The 21,783-nt window shown below is 37.1% G+C and overlaps 1 protein-coding gene across 2 annotated transcripts in view; it reads left to right on the plus strand.

The window, feature by feature from the left end:
- The window catches only part of LOC116232797 (amphiphysin), a 103,521-nt gene that overhangs the window by 58,394 nt on the left and 23,344 nt on the right, over window positions 1-21,783 (plus strand). For both annotated transcript variants that reach the window (XM_031599407.2, XM_031599409.2), the window contains exons 4-13: window positions 1,314-1,408; window positions 3,859-3,954; window positions 5,262-5,369; window positions 5,791-5,876; window positions 7,685-7,760; window positions 8,656-8,738; window positions 11,527-11,665; window positions 13,112-13,240; window positions 17,255-17,362; window positions 20,502-20,525. In XM_031599407.2, coding sequence (XP_031455267.1) covers window positions 1,314-1,408; window positions 3,859-3,954; window positions 5,262-5,369; window positions 5,791-5,876; window positions 7,685-7,760; window positions 8,656-8,738; window positions 11,527-11,665; window positions 13,112-13,240; window positions 17,255-17,362; window positions 20,502-20,525 — 944 coding nt within the window. The remainder of the gene's footprint in view (window positions 1-1,313; window positions 1,409-3,858; window positions 3,955-5,261; window positions 5,370-5,790; window positions 5,877-7,684; window positions 7,761-8,655; window positions 8,739-11,526; window positions 11,666-13,111; window positions 13,241-17,254; window positions 17,363-20,501; window positions 20,526-21,783) is intronic.

Raw genomic sequence — 21,783 nt, forward strand, 5'->3', positions numbered from 1 at the left:
ACTCCACTTTGGCAGAGCAACTTTTGTTTAAGGGGCGAAAACCTGTACCATCTGAACTCATGGTTCTTTTTTTTTGTAAGTATTCTCCCCCCTTTTCTCTCTTGAGGGACAGCCATTTACTTGCAACTTTTTCCATACTTTTTTTTCCTACTATTTCTACATTAGCAAGTGTGCAGTCTTGCATTTACTTTCCTCTCATATCCTGAATGTGTGTTTTGGAGTGCTTGTTGGAATAGCAACAGACAACGTCAAAACTGCTCCTCTAGACATACAAGTTCCAAGTGAACTATCTTCTGCTCCTAAATATTTATTCATGAAGCAAACAGAGCTATTGATGCTAAATCTTGCCACTTAGCAGTTTAATCTGAAAATCGGATTAAAAAACTGCTGTTGCAGTTGGACTTGATGATCTTTAAGTTCTTCTCCAACCTGAGCGAGCAATTCTATGAATCACAGTTGAGATATTTTCAAGAAAGCACAGATGTGCTGCACCAAACAGACTTTGAGTAATTTTTAGTTTTTGTTTAAAGGTAAGAGAAAAATTTACAGGCTGCCCAAAGGGGTTCTGGAAACATTTAAAACCCAGCTGAGCTGGACACGTTGCTGGATGACCTAATCTTGGTGTTCCTGCTTCAGCAGGGGGATTGGACTAGATGATCTTTTGAGGTCCCTTCCAAACCCTGACATTCTGTGATTCTGTGAAAAATATTCAGTAGTCACTGTTTAGATTTTGCAAAGAAGTTGAAATAAAATTGTCATTTTAAAGTTACTGATCCTGAACTTAGTGTCTTATATGAGATCAGGTACAGCAGTTCCCATAAATCTCTGCCATTTAATCACCCAACCCTGGAAATGCTTCACCTTGCATGCAGGCAGGCATGGACTTGTAGTGGACAAGCTTGGAAACTATCCTATAGGATGGAAGAGCTGAGAATAGTCAGACATGCTGCTATTTGTTTGGCTTCTCTGTGATGGACTTTCAAGTAGGTATTAAATGTCTTCAGGGGGCAGGACAACCCTCCATCTTGTTTTCATCTTCCAATAGATTTACTTCAGAACAGCAAATGAAATTCCTAATCTAACAGGATTTTTTTTCATTCATAAATATGGGATAATTCTGATATGAAGGAAATTTCTCTCCTTAGCCTGGGTAAGCTGGTTGATCATACAGGTTTTGTTTCAGCTCTTGAAAATTGCATTCTAAACATGCCAGAGGGAATAGTATAGTGAGTGCACATAGTTTAAAATGAAGCTATTTATCAGCTATTTCATATAGTTTGCACCTCCATATTCCTTTTTCTGTTTGATTACAGGGATGCAAGATGCCTCAAAGAAGCTTACAGAGTCTCTCCACGAAGTGTATGAGCCAGACTGGTATGGACGAGAAGATGTGAAAATGATTGGTGAGGTAAGACATGTAGAAAGATGAAATAAATAGTATTTTGGCTGCAAATTCATTCATCTGAGCTATCAAGTACATCTGAAATTTCCCTTACTTCTATATTGTGTGAGAAATCAAATTTTCTGAGCATAGAAATTATAGGTCTTGTGAAGCGTACCTGCACCTGACTAGGAGCCCTATTTGCATTGTCAGTTTTACAAAGTAGTTGGCATAAGCTCCTTCTGAGGTCAGCCAGATCAGAATTGGTCCTCATTGCATCTGATGGACCAGTTTGTGCTACTCTTTACAGCCTTGTCTAATCCAGTGATTACAGAAATACAGGCTTTTCTAGAAGACATGGGGGAGTCTAACTTGAGGTACTCTCAATTGCTTAAGTGAAAATCCTTAGTTCTGAGGGAATTCTGTCAGCAGAAGTGCTGGTGGTGACAAGAAAGTGCTAAACATTACCAAAGTAACTTTAAATCATGTAATGTTCAGTGTGCAAGGCCTCCTGGATAATATAATAATCAAGAAACTGGAAGATAAAGCAGTCTTCCTAAATCAGCTGAATGATTGCTTTCTTCTTTGTGGCTGCCCTCTTCTACCTTTCCCTGCTGCTGAAGGCATGACATATTTTTGATTTTAAAAGCATCAATGTCCAAACATGTAAGAAGAGATACCACGCCATTTACATCCTCTTAGGTTAAATGGCTGGATGATTTGCTGCTGCATCTTGCTGTAGCACTTCACTGTGTGTCTGCAGACTATTAGATTTTACACTTGGAAATTTGTAATTGCACATGCAAGGACCAAAATTTTGTATTGTCTCTATTAAGTATAAGGATAAATGACGAATCTATCATCTTAATAAGGGACTCATGTGGGCAGTGTTACGAAATTGTTACTTCTAGTTTTCTCCCAGTATGATCACAAGTGTAAATTTATGCATCTCTCAACCTGGAATATGAATGGTTTATTTATGCAGTCCGAGATATAAATGATTATTCAAAGAGGGGTCCATCAAAATGATCTAGTTCTGCCTGGCAGGAAAGATGATGGCCAAAAGGACTCTTGAGCAATGTTTTTGGTCCCATTAGCTTTCAGAAAACCTCCATGATCCTAATTTGTCTAACATAAGTATCAACAAGATGCAAACGCACAGAACTCGCGGTTGCTTTCTACCACCTAATGCTGTGCTGCTCTGCAGACCACCATGATTAAATGTTGCCTTAATAAATGAGGTATTTTATAAGTATGATTAATAGATTGTGATAATCCCTTAGAGTCTTTATTAGGGTAGAAAATGAATGAACGAAATGCTGACATCACACAGCATTTGCAATGTGCCCTGTGGTGGCTCACGATAAAGTAAACACCAGGGAATAGATTTAGGACTTGACTTGAGGATAATAGCCCCCCTTTAGCCTCCCTCCCACCAAAGGGAAATTCAGTCATTTTGAAATGTGCAAAGAGAGAAGGGGAACAAGATGTTTCACACATGCTAATGACTTGCTTAACTGAGAATCCAGGACCTGGAGACCTATGTAATTATGTAATAGGATTTTGCTTTTGGCAAGGAATTGCACCCAACTATCCCTGGGTTCCTTGTCACATCAGCTGCACTAACATGTTCTCAAAAAACTGAAAGCTACCAAGGGGAGCTGCCCAGAAGCTGTAGAGAGGACTGGGAAAAATTGCTATAGCTTCTGGGATTGATTTGTTTGTTTTGCTTATTGGCAAGTTTCAGATCTGTAATCCCAGTTTTCTAGCAGTGGGAGGTAGAGTTCAGTCTGTAAACCAGACATTTCATCAGATGTACTTTAATGGCACAAAAGTTATGGGGTAGAAGAATGGACCTTTCTTAGGGTGAATCTCCACAAGTTTTATTTTAAAAATCATTAAAAAAATCATATCCCAAGTTGGAAGGGACCCACAAGGATCATTGAGTCCGTCTCCCTGCTCCACACAGAACAACCCAAATTTCAAACCCCAAACTAAGCTTACAAAAACTTGTTGATCAGAATCTCACTTTTTTCTTTTTCTTTTATTTACTTTTTAATTTTTTTGTTGTCCTTCCTTTCTCTGTAAGGAAAGTTTATCATCAGTGAGCATAGTCAATGCTACGGCCATTTCAGATTCGGCAGTGTTAATCCTCAGGAATCTGAAATCCTGAGGAAGACCTTGAATACATGATACCCTTATTTTCATAAAACATTTACTATCTGAAAAAAATGGGGATAAAACACCCTAATTTTTGAACTAAAACTTCTTTTTTGTTATTAATTAAAGCTTGCAACACCGAGGTGCAATTTTTTATTTACTTTATAGCTGCATTCTGAAGAATTGCCATAAAAAGAACACTTTAAAACTTCAGAAATATTAATATTTACCATTTATGTGTGTATTTCCCCTACTTTTGAAATGGAATTAAACTATTAAGTGCATTTTTTTTTTTCTCTTTCAATATGTCTTTACAGAAATGTGATGAACTTTGGGAGGACTTCCATCAAAAACTTGTGGATGGGTCGTTGTTGACTTTGGATACATATCTAGGACAATTTCCTGATATCAAAGTACAGTAATGCTTACCTTCAAAGGAGAATTTGTAAATACCACCAGTCACTGTTGGGTCATAAACTAAACATAAAATTAGATTTCACACACACACACAAAAAATGGGGAGGGTCATTCGTTTCAGCAGTGAACACAGTCTTGTTATGTATGCTATCTTTGGCATCAGGCTGTACTGATTTTCCAAAATAATTTTCATGCTGTAGTACTTGTATGTAAATTAACCTTTATACAAACAAAAATTTATGATGTTTTTTCCTGTTCCATTTTTATTTGGTATGAGACAATTCTCACTGACTTTCACAGGGACAAATCAAGCTCTTCAGCTGTTAAAATGTTAAAAAGACAAATTATAACATGAAAAGTAGGCCTTTTGTTATTGACTAGATGCACCTGTAGGTATCTAAATATCTTTCTCTTAACTAAATTATGGTTCTTGGCTTGTAATTAGTTGCAGTAAGATTTTGTGGTACATGTGAGGAGAGACTGTTAATGCAGATTCTAGCTTCTCACCGATCATTCCCATCAAGGAGATGGTTGTTAAATGAGGATAAAGAGTCATTAAAAGTGTGAGGTAGAAGCGTTTGTATTTTCATGTCACTATATGGACAAAACTGGAAATTCTTTATGGGGATTTAGAATCAGTTATCCTACAGCCTTCTCTTTTGCCATTTACATCAGGAAAAAAAATCCCTATATTACCAATACTCAGTTTCAGACTTGCTGTTACATCAAACTGTGCTTATACGTCTTCTCAGCCTGTAGAATTCACTTGTAATGTGGAACTTTGTAAAGTCAGCTTATAATGGAGGACATTTGCTTAGTTGCAAGAGAATTACAGCAGTTAAATTAAAATTCCTATTATATGTTAAAAGTTCCTTCTATGTTATGTCCAACTTCTGTATCAGAGCAACTGTATTGAGAACTACATTTTAAGCATCTTTCCTACTCTAAAAACACTATGTTAACTATTCATTAAATTTGCACACTATATATAAGGTAAAAGGACAGTGTTACCATGAGTTTAACAGGTCCACTTATTCTGGAGAATGAGATGAGTCTTGCATAACATTGTTACCTCACCACACCCACAGAACAGCCTTTCAAACCATCTGTATACATATCTCTTATTTAAAATAAGATTGTTAGTTTCTCTCTTTTTGCATGCCGGTGTTCTTTAGTGACATTATAGTAAGCTGGTATTGAATGGCAGATGAAGGAGAATGCAAACATGTTTAAATGACTACATAGGTAAAATAACTTAAAAAAGAAGTGAATTGTACTGACTTTCATTTTTACCTCTGTACAGACACGTATTGCAAAACGAAGCAGAAAGCTAGTGGACTACGACAGTGCAAGGCATCATCTAGAAGCCCTGCAGAGCTCCAAAAGAAAAGATGAAGGCAGGATTACCAAGGTAATGCACTGGAAAGGATGCTGGCTGATGACTTTGAGAGCTCCAGTTCTGTGCAGAGACTTATCACAAAGTTTCTCTTCTTTTTCCCTCTTTCAGAATTAGAACTAGTGAGAGATTATCCTTAAGGATAGAAGCATTTTAAGTATTTTGGTGGATGGGGAGGGAACACAGGCAATTTTAGGAGTGAGTCCTGTTTGTGCTCTAACTTTATCTTTTGATGCGATTTAGGAGACAGCAAGCCCTGTGTTGGCCTTTGCTGTTTATGACTAAGTCACATACTTTGTCAATAAAAATTCAAATCGAGTCACCAAAAAAAAAAAGAATAAATTAAAAGAAATATCCCACCTTGTGACAGAAACAGTTTTTCCAGGTTTTACTCTGTATTATAGTGATAGGAGAAGTCACCCTTTTTTTGTTTTAGGCAGAAGAAGAGTTTCAAAAAGCACAGAAAGTGTTTGAAGAGTTTAACACTGATTTGCAAGAAGAATTGCCATCTCTGTGGTCACGGTAAGCCTAGGCAGATATTGCCTTAGAGGCCTAAAGGGAGACTAAGGAAAGGGAATAGGGGGATTTTAACAAGCTGATAGAAAGTCCTTGAAATCCTGTCTGTCATCTTTTGAAATCGTTACAGGGAAAATGCTTTATAATGATTGAAAATTACTACATTTATTGTAAAAGTATTTATGCTTATTTCTTTCAGTATATCTCAGCACTTAAAATTCTTTGTTATACAGTTTTGTTATAAGGTGCAAATGTATTTCATTTTTTCTGGATAAAGAACTGTGGCAGAGCACAAAATGGCAGATCATGACTCAAATCCACTGCTTCCATCACCCTTCTCAGAAACTGTGATGCTAGATACCTGATCCCTTCAAGAAACAAACAAACAAAAAAGAGCCACTTGTTGATAAAGGATCAAATATATCCACTGTTAAGAGCAACCATATAGAGCAGTCATGCACTGTTCCAGAAGATTTGCAATTGGTTTATTCATAGGTCATTTTTTTCTGTAAAATGTGTCAAAGCAAAGACATTTACAAAGGTATAAAGATTTAATGGCAGTTGTTGTTTTCAGTCTTCTATAAAATACTACCGAAGCAGTATAAGAAAGGAAAAATAATATTTAAATATAATTACTTTAGAATACTCATTTCATAGTTTGATAGTTTGACTCTGACTATGTTCTTGATAGAAAGGCACCTGATGGGATTGATCATTCGTTTGGGATGTGTAACTATGGACTGTATTTATACAGAAAATGCACACAAAATGAGCAGGAGAACAAAGACAATATGGAAATAAGCATCTCATTAATGCACTGCGTTCTTTAACAAATGGCAGTCTGGAGTGAAAGTATGTTGTGAATTACTGAAGTATACTTTGTCTTCTGTGCCTTCTAAATTAATTCCTGGTAAATTTGAGATCACTAGAGAGTTCTCCTGCTGTGTTTCTGTCTAGTTCAGGCTGAAAAACTTCTTTGTACTTTGAGATACTTGTTTTATGGGCTTGTGAAAGATAAAACTGCATATTATTTAGTAATTACTATTATTATTATTTATTTAGTAAGGGCCCTCTTATTTCAATATATGTTGCTCACTGACTTGTCTCAGAAAGATAAAATTTTACTTGAGTAATATGCATAGTTTAGAAACCGTGCTTTAGGTAGCAAATGCTTTCATGGTCCTATTTTTAGATATCACACTTAATTCAGGAAGAAAAAGATTCACTGTGTTGACGTACTGCAAGCTTATTCTTATGCCAAAGACAATTTTGGCTACTAAAAAGCTTGGAGAAATTGTGCTTGAAGGTTTTAAATAGGAGAAAGAATATCCATACCCTAAGACAGCGCCCCTTACTTTTAAAATGTATGGGGGACATGCAAACACCATGAGAAGGCAGATTTTTGAATGCACGTGGAAAAATGTCTGTATTAGAAAGTAATTTCTTTCATCTGCATATATTTCTGGATTGGTTTCATTAGGGTGGACTGAGCATGAGACATTTACCCCTGGGCAGTATTCCTTATAGCTGTCCCAAAACACACCCAGCATCACATAGATGCACTTAAGCAAGCTGAAGTCCCCTGCTGTGGGCTACTTGCGACTTGATTGCTCTATGCAGTGTGAAACACAAACAGAAATAGTAAGGAACAAATAAGTTTGAAGTCTTGATATTCAACCCAGTGTTATGCTTTGCTGAGAATAGTAATCAAGGATTCTGCTTGTGGTCTGGAAAAAAATAATTCACTTTCTTTTGTGTCTCTGCTATCCCCATCCTTTATTCTCTTTCTCTTTTCCCTGTGCCATCCTCTATAGGCGAGTTGGCTTTTATGTGAACACCTTCAAAAATGTATCCAGCCTTGAAGCCAAGTTTCACAAGGAAATAGCTTTAGTAAGTAAAATGAATGCCTCATGTATAATGGAGTATGTGCTATGCATAACAGCAAACAAATGTAACACAGCAATAAAAAACTAGCAGCAGCACAGATCAAAAGTTGCCCTAGATCCAGATTTGTACTATCATCTTCGTATTGGTTCCTACTTGCCTTTTTTGTACTCTCCTTAAGAAAAAGATAACCCATGCAATCTTAGAAAATGGTCCATAATATAGTAGCAATGATAATGCTATTACTGCAACATTTAAATACATTTTTATTGTAATATCTTCTCCATTCTTCCGAGCACACTTTGCCTACAGCATTTTTCCCAATTGCTAAGCATCTCATTGCTTTAATCAGTGCAGGAGGAATGTGTCAGTTATACCCTTCAGGACCATTACATACATTGTCACATATGCAACATTAGATCTGTCACTATCAGGCAAATGCAACAATTTCAGTAAGGGTCTTTTGAATGCATTAAATACCTTACTCATTGGTAGCGTATTATCTGTAATAACCTATTAGCTTACAGGAAGCCAAGTGGCATGGAAAACTTGTTTGACCAAAGTCCCACGCGAGTTGAGATCAGACTTTTGAGGGGAGAGCAGGAATCATCTCTGCTACACATTTCTCTACCAGAAAGCTGACAGCACTAAGTCACATTTATAAACTTGTTCTCTGAAAATCAGCTTTTTTGAAAAACTGTTATCTTTGAGAACATTTCTATGCATTTCAATAGGTTTCCACTTAGACTTTTGTTATGTATAGCACTGCTTATTTTTTGGAAGGAACTATTTACAATTTTAAAGAATTCAGAGCGGTAACCAGACCAGATTTATCAGCTATGTTTTAAATCACAGGCTATAATGCTTCATCTAAACTCAGACAAGTGTTTTATTCTCTCAGCTATGTCACAAACTGTATGAAGTGATGACGAAGCTGGGAGATCAGCATGCAGACAAGGCCTTCACCATTCAAGGGGCACCAAGGTGACTTTGTTTCTTATTTTAGTGAATTGCATTGCAATAAGATTTGTGGATTTCAGCACGTGAAGTAAGCACCTACATAATATATAGTGTTTGCCATACAACCCAGTTACTGGGTTTCTTCATTCAAGAGGGTAGATGAAGGTACCTTTAGTTGAAACTGTTTTCAACATAAGTAAAGCTGCAGAACTTTCTTCATTACCTACTTATTTTCCATTCTAAAAAAGAAAAAGGGCAATATTTTCTGCTGTTGCAATTTACCCTATTTCACTGTAGCACAGAATACCAGTTTGCACCAGCTTAGTAGGTAGACCATTTACTCTTAAGTGTTTAGTCTTCAGTGAGTTTATTCTGAGTAATACTCTGAGTTCAAGTCTCAGAATACTTTTAAAGCCTTGAAATATTAGATGTGTTTTTAGCACCTAAAGGCATGTGATTAGGTGAGAATCTTGACCTTTCTATGTGATGCTTTATCTCCTCTGCTCATGGAGAAAAGTCAGGAAATGTGATCTGAGTATATCATGAAAGCTGAAAAGCCAAAGTAAAATGAATGTCACGAAATGCCGTATTTTTAATGACTTCCAAGAGCAATCTTGCCTTAAAATAAAAGCAAAACCAAGAAAGCTTAAAATCAGATATTGCTTTTTTGAGGTCATTGGAAGCCAGTGCACTATTTCTGATTTTTTTACTTGCAAAGAACAAAGCCTTTCTGCCAGAATTTGATCTCAGTACCGTAATAATGATAGGCAGAAAAGATTGTAATTATAAAAGTGGTGCTTGTCAAAACATAATGATAATTAGAGTGGATGCATAAGTCCCAAATTTCAAGCCAATCCTAGCTCATCCAGAAGCAGTCAGAACAATGTTATGGCTACTGTTAATTTGCCCTCAAGCCAGGCTCACATTAGCAACAATTAAGACTGTCCAAGAGTACAACATCTGCCTCATACATATGGCTGACATTTCTATATTTCTTTTGATCTCATTTTAAAAGGACGGAAAATATTTGAGCTTCCAACCCACTGCAGAATTTAGAACTATGATATTAAGGATGTGTCCAAAATTTTTGTATTGGATTAGTTCAGTGTTAAGCTGTGATCATACACACTTACTCCCTGAGCTGACAGCTCATTTAGCACCATTTCCAGTCCCTGTAGGATGGCTACATTTCCTATAGAGCATTTGTAAAATACTGTTATTGGATAAAAAAATAATACAATATTGGAAAACTTAAAGTAGTTTTTGTAATAAACAAGTATTTGGCCACATGTGTCTCTTAGGCTGCGCCCAGCATGCACACATTCTTGTTACCACTGAATTTTTCTTCCTATCAGTGAGAGAAAAATAGTACAATTCTAGCTGCAAATGACTAGGCATAGATTAATGCTTTGTGATATCCTTATTTAAAAATGCTTTTTACAAATATTTTTCCTTACTGTGTTACTCTTTTATTTGAGCTCTGCTGCATCCCAAGTGAGAAAGTTTTAGTTACAGGTCATCAGCTCTAAGTGGTGGTTTGTTGTGTTTGCTTTTTTTGCTTCAGACTTCTGTAAGATTAACAGCTCATCAACACAGTGTAGTCTTTTTGGTACACTGTTCACAGAGCCTTACGTGAAGTTCAAGACAAATTTTGAATTTTATTATTTTTATAGTGCTCTACAACATTACTCAGGAATGAGCCTTTTTGAGATGAAACAGTTTTCCTTTTTAAATATGTGAGAAATAGATACTAGACAAGTACATTATCTTTCCTTTAGAAAGGATAAAATATAAAAATAGAGTACCATCTTAAAAATTTGTATGCTACTGAAGACAAATATTGTACTTAGGAAAGAAATTTCTTAATAACTGCTTATTTTTTCTTCTTTAATATTTCCACAGAAAGAGGTGGTGAGTGTGAACTTTGCCCTTTCCAAGGAATTATTTTTTCTTGCACCTGTGTTAGGAACATGTTTATGGTGTGGTTCCCTCCATCATGTAGTGCTTCTGTTCTTGCTAAATATGTGTAGGACTCGCTCTTCTCTTACCAAGTACTGTGACTGTTGAATGCTGTAGATTATAGCCTCCCTGAGTTGTAAGCTTTCAGCATTTCTAAGTAGCTGACTATGTCCCAGTGTTTGCACCAGGTCCTTTCACAGAAAGAACAAATCCTTTTACAGGACAGGACTTCATCAGATCTTTTCTTAGTATCAGCAGAGCTCTGCTGAAGTCTCTTGACTACTGCTTGTTTATAGTTGTGGTGAGTTGCCCATCTAAATAGTTACAGCTATATAGTAATCTTGTTTGTGTTTTGGTTTATTGAAAGCTTCCTGAAGTTGCTGAGCTTTTAATGTTATTTGCATTATTCATTGGCATATCATCTTCTGGAATTTTTTATCTTTAAAGCCTTTTATTTTGAGAACTGTGTAAAATGAAGGCAGTAATTCCAGCTCCCATTTTATGATGGTTACAAACTTATATGTAAAACATCATTTCAAATTTAGAAAAAAAAAAGAAAAAAAAAAAAAAACAGGAATCGAGTTTCCATCAAGTTATAATGATCAGGTAAACAGATGCAGCAGATGTTCCAAAAATAAAGGTCACTCAAAAATTAAAACATTGTTTGAAACTATAGATCACCGAATTTTGATTATATATAATTGCAGTTTTAATTTTAGTGATTATATAATGATTTGGTTCATCTCCACTGTGTATCGCCTTTTGTGGTCACTGGCTTTCAACCATTCAAATTGTCAAGGTAATAAAGTAGCATGATGTGTATGTCCTGACCATTACTTTGATTCTTGCCCAGTGATTCAGGTCCACTCCGCATTGCAAAAACACCATCACCACCAGAGGAGGTCTCTCCCCTTCCTAGCCCTACTGCTAGTCCCAATCACATGCTGGCACCAGCATCTCCAGCACCAGCCCGGCCTAAATCACCCACACAGGTAAGTGGAAACTCAACAGAAGAGACTGGCCTGTTGTGAAGTAAGCTGAGATAATGTATAAAGTGGTGTTTTCAGTCTAGGCATAGACTGAGAAACAGTGGGGAGACCACTGGCTCCATTGTGCTCTATATGGGTCATCGGGTGGGTGTTCATCTCTGTGCCTCAAGCATGGGTAGAAAATGGGTTTTTTTAATAAAGGAGAATGAGGACAATTTAAGGTAGCTGGTGAACTGGAGGCATTTGCTGTGCCTAAGCAATACACATTTCAAAAACTTGCATAGTCTCTGAAGACCCAGCAATCATAACTTGAAAAATCCATTTCTAGAACTCCCATGAATTTCAATACATTTCAATACATACCCCATCAGTCTTGTTCAAATTCATACTTAAAAAAAAAAAACACCTAGCCAGGGAGTATTGCTGGTCTGCCAACATGGATTTCCCTCTGAAACAGTAAATAACAGAGCTAGTTTAAATACTGCTGTGATATAATTACTGATAATTAGAGGCTTATTAGTTGTTACCAATACTAAATTGAGAAGTTTTATGATGCAGGAGTCTGTTATTCCCAGTATCAGTGAAATTGTCAATTTCATGAAGGGCATCCTCTGTACCATGAGAATTGTATGTGATACTTTATGAAAACATCAAAGACAAGACTTGATGTTGCTGATGTTTTCAAAATTGGGCATAGTTTCTGTGTTGATTTTTATGCATTTAGAAAACATGTGAGCACACCTGTTTTCTTTCGTCTTGTAAACTGTGATGTTGTAATTGCTGAACATTTATTGAATAAAACTCAATTTATTCTTACTGATGTTGCATCATCTGAGGAATTTTTTTGGATTTTCTTTTTTTTTTTTTTTTAACATAATTTTAAAAATATCCAGTGATCAATATTAATCCAAGCAATACATTTGTCATAGTTACATGAATCTCTGGAGAGCAGAGGGAATTAGTGACCTAAGCACTTTGAGGTGCAGTGGTTCACAGGGGTGATATATTCTTAGCATTAAGTAGGCTTTACAAGATAGCAACAGGTAGGCAGGGAGAAATCCCAAAGATATACTGAAATGATTTTAAGAAGCAAAAAAGCTGAAAAGACCTGGTTCTGTGCAGTATTGCTCATCCAATGGTCTGCTGCATAGGAAATAAAGTGCACAGCATTGTATTCCCGTCAGAGCAGAAAAATTTAATCTAATAAATGCTTTTGTGTGAATTCTTAAAACTTGAGTTTGAAAAATAGAGTTGGTTTTCTTTTCATGCAGTGTTTCCTTCAAGGCACTTGATGATGAGCAGCCAAAAGGTTCATTTGATTCCATGTGTTTTTTTACTACATTTAAGGGGAAGTAGCAGAGACAAAAATCTAACTCAAGCTGTTTAGATTTATCTTAAATCTCTCATTTATCCCTGAACTAGTCTGTGATATTTTTGTTGTCTGTCTAGCTGAGGAAAGGTCCTCCAGTTCCACCACTGCCTAAGCTCACACCCACAAAGGAGTTGCAACAGGAGAACATCATTAACCTCTTTGATGACAACTTTGTCCCAGAAATCAACGTGACAACTCCATCACAGGTAAGCTTCAGAGGATGGTTTATGGGTCCAACCTTGCAATCACCTGAAGTTCTCAAACACTAAGGATGTATGGCTGACCTCAGCAGAGATGGAGGCAAAGAGTTCGGGTAGAAGGCAGGGACACAATGATCCTTTAGTACTGTCTTTGAAGGTTCACAAACATAGTATTTTATCTTTGAACAGGTCTTGAATAACCATTCTAAAGGCATAGAATTGCTAGTGTATGGAAAAAAAAAAAGATTTTTCAAATGAGAAATGATATTTCCTGATGAGATATTTGACTAAAATGTTATGAATTGCAACTACAGTTGATATTTAACTAAATTCAGGTTTCATCACAAAGGGAAAGTTAACCTAAGATGCCTTTTTTTTTAAATCCCAAACATCTTGCTTTTGTCTGTTTCTGTTTCTTCCATAAAAATTATTAAATATATACCTACTTGGGGTGTGCTTTTTTTTAAAGAAAGAGCTTTGCTCTTTTAATCAACTCTTTGCAGGTGTAAAAGGCTATGCCAACTACATATATCATTTGTTTGGTTTTGATTAATAGGAACATTAGCTACGCAACTAAAAAGTGATCAGAATTACTTTTATTTTATTATTTTTAAACTAGGAAATTTAAAATAATTGCATAGAACAAACAAAACCCAGAGTTGTGTAAAATAAGTCTGTATAATCTGCATTTAGTTATTCAGCCTTCATGCAGTTATGGTAACTGATGGTTGTTTAATAATGGACCATTTATATTTTGGTAATTACAACTAGAAATCCTAGCCTATGTCTGACAGACTGTGAAGAAATATGCAGATCTAGAACTTATGCTGAATGTTTACAAATTTTTATTTTCCCAGGAATTATGGTTTTTGTACAAATTCTTTGTACAGCACACAAAAATATAGGCATAGCAATGAAAGAAAAATTTCAGAGAATTTGAGCGTTTGATTTTGAGAGGACAAAAAGTCACTGCCATCTATTCCACAGGTATATATTTGGAAGAACAAAGAGTTATTTACGAGTTAGTTCCCACGCAATTAACAAATTAATGGGCAGCTCCCATACTGGGAAGCACGTACCCAGCCACTGCTGGGCCCTTGTGGAAGGGGGCTGCAGTCTGGTTTCATCATTATCTTAGGAGTTACAGTGTTGGCAGCGTAAGCCTCAACATCACTGGGGCCATGAAAATGACCCAGGGGATGGAACACCTCCCCTGTGAGGACAGGCTGAGAGAGTTGGAGCTGTTCTTTCTGGAGAAGAGAAGCTCTGGGGAGACATGAAAGCAGCTTTTCAGTATCTAAAGGGTGGCTAGAAGAATGAAGGGGGCAGATTCTTCAGCGGGGTCTGTTGTGACAGGACAACGGGAAATGGCTTCAAAATAAAAGATTTATTTTTAAGGAGAATGTAGCTCATAATAAATGGAGAATGATTTGAAGTTTTAATTTCAATTAGAAATTTTAATTAGAAATTTTAATTAGAAAAACACATGAAATTTCGCATGTTCTGAGTTATCTTGGTATAATCAAGAGGCAAAAGTTACCTTAAAGAAACGTTCTTACCATGCTATCTGCAAACCAAATATTGAAGCCTTATGCTAGTAGTGTGACAGTACTGAGAAACAGCAGAGTTGACTGAAAGCTGTTTGTAAACAAAATGTACTTCAGTTTGTCCTTAAATGCTCAGCTGAGAGCAGCCACAAAGTAAATAAAATCAAGTTTGACTTCTTCCTTTCAAGATTTAGATTGAATATAAGGAAAAAGGTTGTAATGGTAAGGGTGGTGAGGCACTGGAACAGGTTGCCCAGACATGTGGTGGATGCCTTGTCCTTGGATACATTCAAGGCCAGGCTGGATGGGGCTGTAAGCAACATAATCTAGTTGTAGATGTCTCTGTTCATTGCAGGGGAGTTGGACTGGGTGATCTTTAAGGGGTCCCTAAAACAATTCTACGATTTAGGTTCCCTAACAATTCTATGATTCTAATGCCTCAAGGACGGTTGTGATGAAATCTGAACACATTGGATGAAAGACATAGGAGAATGAATACAGCACAGGCTACTGGTGGGGAGGGTTGTTTTGGTTTTGACCTTTCAAAGTGTGAGAACATAGCACCAGCATCAATGGGGTCATACCAGTTTTCTGTCATCGCCAGTATACAAGGACAGAGGCCAAGGGAAGAATATAAAATAATGCATGCAAAGTTATATTCCCTTCTCCTAAAGTCTCATAGAATCATAGAATATCCTGAGGTGGAGGGATATTCTGGAGTCCAGCTCCTGGCTCCACACAGCATCACCCAAAATTCAAACTCTGTGTCTAAGAGCACAGTTCAAAAGCTCCTTTATCTTTGGCAACGTGGTGCCATTATCACTGCCCTGATAAGCCTGTTCCAGTGCCCAACCACTATCTCAGTAAAGAACCTTTCCCTCACTCCCAGCTGCCCTCCCCTGACACAGCTCCATGCCGTTCCCTCAGCCCTGTCGCTGTCACACAGAGCAGAGCTCAGCGCTGCCCTCCGCTCCCTGTGAGGAGCTGCAGCCGCCATCAGGCCTCCCCTCAGCTCCTCCTCACACACTCTGTCCTCCAGACCCATCTCCATCTTTGTAGCCCTCCTTTGGATGCTCTCTTAACAGTTTCTTGTCCTTCTCATATTGTGACACCAAACTGCCCACATTGCTGGAGGTGAGGCCCTTCCCTCGCTGGGCTGGCAGTAGCCCTGATGCACAGCCCCTGGGTACGGTTGGCCCTTTGGGCTGCCAGGGCACGCTGCTGGCTCAGATTCCATTTGCCATCAACAGCACCCCCAGATCCCTTTCCATGGGGCTGCTCTCCTGCCTTAATCCCAAATTTCCCACCCTACAGCCATTTTCAGCTCAGAATGGAGTAATTGGAGTCCAATTATTTCTTGGCATTGCTGTTCTTATGACTGGTCTATTCTTGCAGCCTTCTCCTCCTTCAGGGGCAGAAGTTTGGACTGTGTGCCCTTTTGGTCTGACTGTTTACCTTTCTCTTGTGAGATTACATATGAATGCATGTGTACAAATTATATCCACTGATACCATTTCCAATTTTTTCATAATAGCACTCTAACTCATTATGGCCTACGTATTCTATACATCGAAGGCAAGCTTCTCTCACTGCTTGTGAGAGAGCAATAATAATAACTGAACTGAATAAACACTGAACAACTATCAGCAGGCAGAATTAGCCTTGTTACTAAGATGTGTGCCCAGAATATTGATCATTAGTGATAATTTCATCTCAGCTATCGTTTCAGACTGATGAAAAATAATATTTTGCATTGATGCGTGGTAATTATTTGCTTATGTTAATTTTCAGAGGGAAAGATCTGTAGTCCATGGAACCAATATAAGTATTTACACTGACCTCAGAGGCCTTGGTTAATTCATTAATTGTAAACAAAAAAAAGGTTCTATTGTGTAATCCAGTTTTGTAAGAGCAGATCAAGGTACCAAGATTTATTTAGTTACGTAAGATGTTTCCTATAGTTTATTGCTAAGTGCACCAATAGATTCGAATTCTTATTTATGTTCAGAACTGAAATTTAATTCAAATGCATTTATGTCCTCCTGTATTGACTTATGAGTAGTATTTGTAATTGCGAAGACATTCACGTGTTAAAATGTAAGGACACTGGATACAATTTATGCAGCTTCTTAATTTTGGTGTCTGACTCAGGGCACTTAAAATGGCCTTCACAGTCAAACAGTGAACACTAGGCACTTTTTCAAGAGGGCTAAAATTTGTTTGGGCTGAAAAGGCAAGGGTTCACTATGCAGAAAACAAAGGCATCATAAAAATGAAGCTCATAAAAATAAGGTTAAAAGTTCAGGAAAGTGTTCAGAGCTTCCTCCCATCCTTGCTTGCAGCTTGAAAATTTGTTTGTTTGTTTTTTTGCTTTTTGTTTTTTGTTTTTCTTTGACCATTCAATATTGTATTTCCTGGGACCACTTTGGAGAGGGTTTTTTTTTTTTCAAGGGTTATTTTTCTCTTCTAACAGAATGAAATTCCTGAAACTAAGAAAGAAGAATCTTTGCTAGATCTGGACTTCGACCCTTTCAAGCCAGAGGCTGTATCAACGGGAGTAACTCATTCACCCATGTCTCAGGTATCTCTTTGCTTTTGAGACAGGCACAGCATAAAAATGCAGAGCCCTGTGTTTGTTAGCAAAGGTTTGCGTGATGTACTAAAGAGCAGTATATACGTCTATAGTGTCTGAAACACTTGACCTTCCTGAGAAGCTCTCGTCAGCCATATATCTTTCTCCTTCACTAACCCTGTACGTGATAATGTACTGAAAGAAGAAGAAATAGTCAAGTGATAAAATGAGATTTCTGCCAGTGAGAATGGTTGCTGGTACAACAGCATTTGGCATGCTGTTACTCTCCATCTTTAGAACAACTATTAATGCTAATATTATAACCCTCTGATGCCTTTTTTCCTGAGATTTTGTCTGACCCAGCTTTGACATTTCATGTCTGGAAAGAGAGATGTCAGGGACCTAGGTCTTATGGAGTCAACATGCAATTGCTTGCTGTGATGGAGTTTCTTTACCAAGCAAGGGGTATGATCTAAGTGTTTTGCTTCCATAAATCTTTTTCAGACCTAATCTCATGGAAAGTGAAAGAATGAAATAGCATGTTCCATTGAAGGATGCTGTGTTAAAGAATTCTTTGTTCTACAATAATATTTGCCATGGTAGTTTCTCTCTGCAATATATTAAAAAAAAAAAAAAAAAAAAAGAACATATGAAAGTTGCTTTGATTTGCCCTAAAGCACCTGGCATCTGCTATTTTACAATCTAGAACTCACAATCACTATCCTTAGGGCTGGTGTTATGGTAGTTTCCCTGGCCAGCAGAGCTGGAGCTCTGCATTGTACACAGACAAGGAAGCAATTTTAACACACTGTTAGCAAAACCTATTATCCCTGTGGCTATCACTAACCTAGCTTGTACTCCAAGACATGGGAAGACTAATAAGCTGTTCAGTAATGCAGCACTAGGAAAGGAGTGAGCAGACAAGGAGCTTTAAGGCTGAGGAAGCCCTTGATCTCGGTTAATTAATTTCTTATTTGGTATACAGTCCTAGTTATATAATGAGATCTGTACTGATCTCTAATGGGTTATGCACTGTTAGAAAAACAGTGCTCTGTCAGCACTGCAAACATCAATGGAAGTTTCTCATTGTTCTTTGCTATGAGTATTTAATTGTAATAGAGGCTTTGTGCATCTTGTTATTTTTCTTGCTTTTTGGAAACAAGAAAAGAAAGGAAATGATCTCTTGGCACTCAGCAGTGACAGAAAATTCTAGCTTTGCCTTTGCTAACTCTGCCATTTCAGCTTGTCTTGAATAATAATTGAATAATTAAACCTCCCAGAAAATTAACTGTTGTGACAGTTTGTCTTGACATCATACTATATAGATTGCAGTTTATTGTTTTAATGAAAAAAAAAATTGTTTTAAGTTCGTCTGTGCCTTGAAATACTGAATATAATTAAATGTAGAAAAGTACATTATAAGGTTTTATCTGGGTACACAGGAAGCATTCACTGAGCACCTTCCATCTCTTCTTTCACCTTTCATCTCTACAAATACACACGAGAAAAAGTGGTTAACAACCACAAGCACGCGTGGATGAGTCAGAGCACCACATCTTTAAGCAAAGAGAGGATAGCCCTACTGTCTAATATCAGTCCTACTGGATATGACAGCATCATTGCAGTGGGATCACAGACAGATTGACGTCTATGACTGCAGTGTTTGGAGAACCCTGTGCAGGGAGATTAAGTCAGCCTGAAGTGTTCTTTCTATATGTATACTGGTTTTGCCTCAGTTGTGGTTATTTTCCCTTCAGAAAACTGTGCTGAAGCAGTGAACTGAAGGCAGGAGTTGTCTGTGCCATGATGCCTTTGGAGGACAAGCTTGACTTCCCTACTGATCATTTAACTACTTCCCTCCTCTACTCTGCTACTGTGATCAGATCACAGTAAGAGAGCCTTAGCCTGCCCTTCCTCACTTGCTTTCTGGTTCTGTGTATGCTTCAGAAGTGTCCTTTGTAAACGTGGCTGACACTCACCTCCTTTTGCTAGCTGTGGTCTGTTTCACCTTTCCTTCAGTATATTCCCTCCCTCTTGTCTTGTGAGCTCTGAAAGAAAATGAAGAAATGAAAATGAGCAGTATCCTTCCCTGAGAGTCAGTAGGATGTCTGAGGTTTGCAACAGTTAAGGCTATTAGAAAAGAGCTGTTCTTTTGCCTTAAAGTTTGAATGTTCATCTAACAAGGTTATGCCAGAGTAAGCAGGTACACTTATGAATTACACCAACACAGAGGAAGCACACACCTGGACTTAAAGGGAATGAGAAATGGATGTTGATGTTAATTTGTTGTAAATCTGAGTAATGATTTATTACTGTGTCTTTTATTTGTGGAAGTGAAAGCAGAGGTTGTTCAGAGAGCCATTCTGTAGTCATTAAAAGAAAAAAAAGAAGGTATATGCAGCAATCCTTTCTCTTAATGAGTGATAGGTGTAATATTTAACATATGGAAATGTTTCAGGAACAATTTTACATTTTACTTTATGAATATTACTAGTTTTTATCTTTCATGGACTTTAACTTAGATATGAATGTAATAGATGTGTTTCAAAGTATCTCGGACCATTCAAAAAACAGACCTTTCACCTATTTTCTGCTTTCGTCTGTCCATTCAGCTCTTCTGTTGAAAAGTCATTAATACTGAATATTTAACAGACTGGACAAGAAAATGAAAGGATTGATCAACACTCTTGTTTTCTTTCCCCAAAAAGTTTGCGGTTTTCCTTCCTTGTGTTTGAATATAAGAACTTGAATAAATTGTTCTCAGTGGATAGCAGAATCTTTTCTTTACTGGCTAAAAATGCTGATCTATGTAAGCTTCTTAAAGCTTATACCTTGTGGGCACTCCTGTACCTGTTGAACGTCATACAGAATCATTCAGAATGCATTTATTATTCAAATACCCAGTGGTATGAGTCTACTGGAAAACAACTACTGCTTTGAAGTGGAAAATACCACAATCCACCACATACTGCTCATCCTACTTAGCCAAAAATCATATTCTGCAAACATGCACTCAAATCTAAAATATATATATTATAAATATGTGTACTTATATGTTCTTCTCTCATGTTAGTTATGTAGCATATCAAACACACAATATATGAACAGTATTTTTCTAAAAGTATCTTTTTTCTTCTCCTTGTTTCAGACATTGCCATGGGATCTGTGGACGGTAAGACTGACATTTATCACTGTGAACTGGGATATTTTTGTGCATCTGATTTTGTAATACTCTGAACTCAGATTTATAACGCTTCTCCCAAAAGCCAAGATAAAGAATTTACAGACTATAACAAGTACTTTAAAGTATATGAAGCCACCTGGGATCTATTAAAACAAGCAGAAAAAAAGAATCACTGTTGCTTGGTCTACAAAACCTAAATCATGTTTGAAATCTAGGCTAACAAAATTCTTATATAGTTTTTAAGGTGTAGGAATGTGTGCTAGCTACCTCTCTTAATTATCTGAAGACATAATTCCTTTAACAGTAGGATTTTAACCCAGTGGGCAACTATTTTTTTCACAGTTTGGGAGTGAAGAGAGAATTTGACTTGTTCTTTTCATAGTTTGCCTACAGTGGAGTTGCTCACAAAAGCAGCTGCTGCTTTAGGAAACTGCAGAAATACTTCCTTCCACCTCCTGGTGTCTAATCAAATACAATAATCAGCAGGAAGAAAACAGCTAATTTTTGTGAGCTTTCTTCTGCCTTTGTGTCGTGAAGGTAGTTGGGTTGACCTGACAGAAAGCCTTCAAGACTCTTTTTTGACCTTTTGCAAATTCATCTAGCACAGAAATCTGTGGATGCTTCTCATGCATTCAGATTTGCAGCACTGTCTTGTGAACATACAGCATATGTGATGTGTATTAAGCACTCATCTCTTTCTATTGGGATGGTTTAAAAGAAGTCTGAAAAAAAGAGTCATGTGTGCAGTCTAGCCAGAATTTCAAGGTTGCCAAAATCTAGACCAGCTAAAATAACCCAGAAGTGTTTCAAATGTATAACTTTAAATTAATATTACATATCTCTGTCAATTTCTTCCTTTCACAGATTTACCTATAGTATGTTAATATTATATATGTATTCTATGTTATAATTATTTTCATATTTCCTCTAGTTAAAACCAAAAAAGGAACTATCAAGCTTCACAGCTAAATATTTGAAGTTAAGGCTACTCAACCTTTACAGTTTTTCTCATAATTTTGAATGCAGAATAGTTGTTGATCTTCCTTGCAGTATTTGTATCTCTTCAAAGTGGTGCTGTAGATAGCTGGCTGTATAGTTTGATTCCACAGTGTGTGTGAGACTGTAAATTCTTCTTCACGGCACAGTGATGGAGTATCAAAGCTGTCCACTGACACCACTTGTGTTGCCTCCTTAGTTCTTCATTGTGTAATGGAATGATTCCTCCTTTCTATTGAGAGTACCTGTG

This window comes from Phasianus colchicus, chromosome 6 (genome assembly GCF_987193195.1).
Source record: "Phasianus colchicus chromosome 6, bPhaCol1.hap1.1, whole genome shotgun sequence".
Taxonomy (NCBI): Eukaryota; Metazoa; Chordata; class Aves; order Galliformes; family Phasianidae; genus Phasianus; species Phasianus colchicus.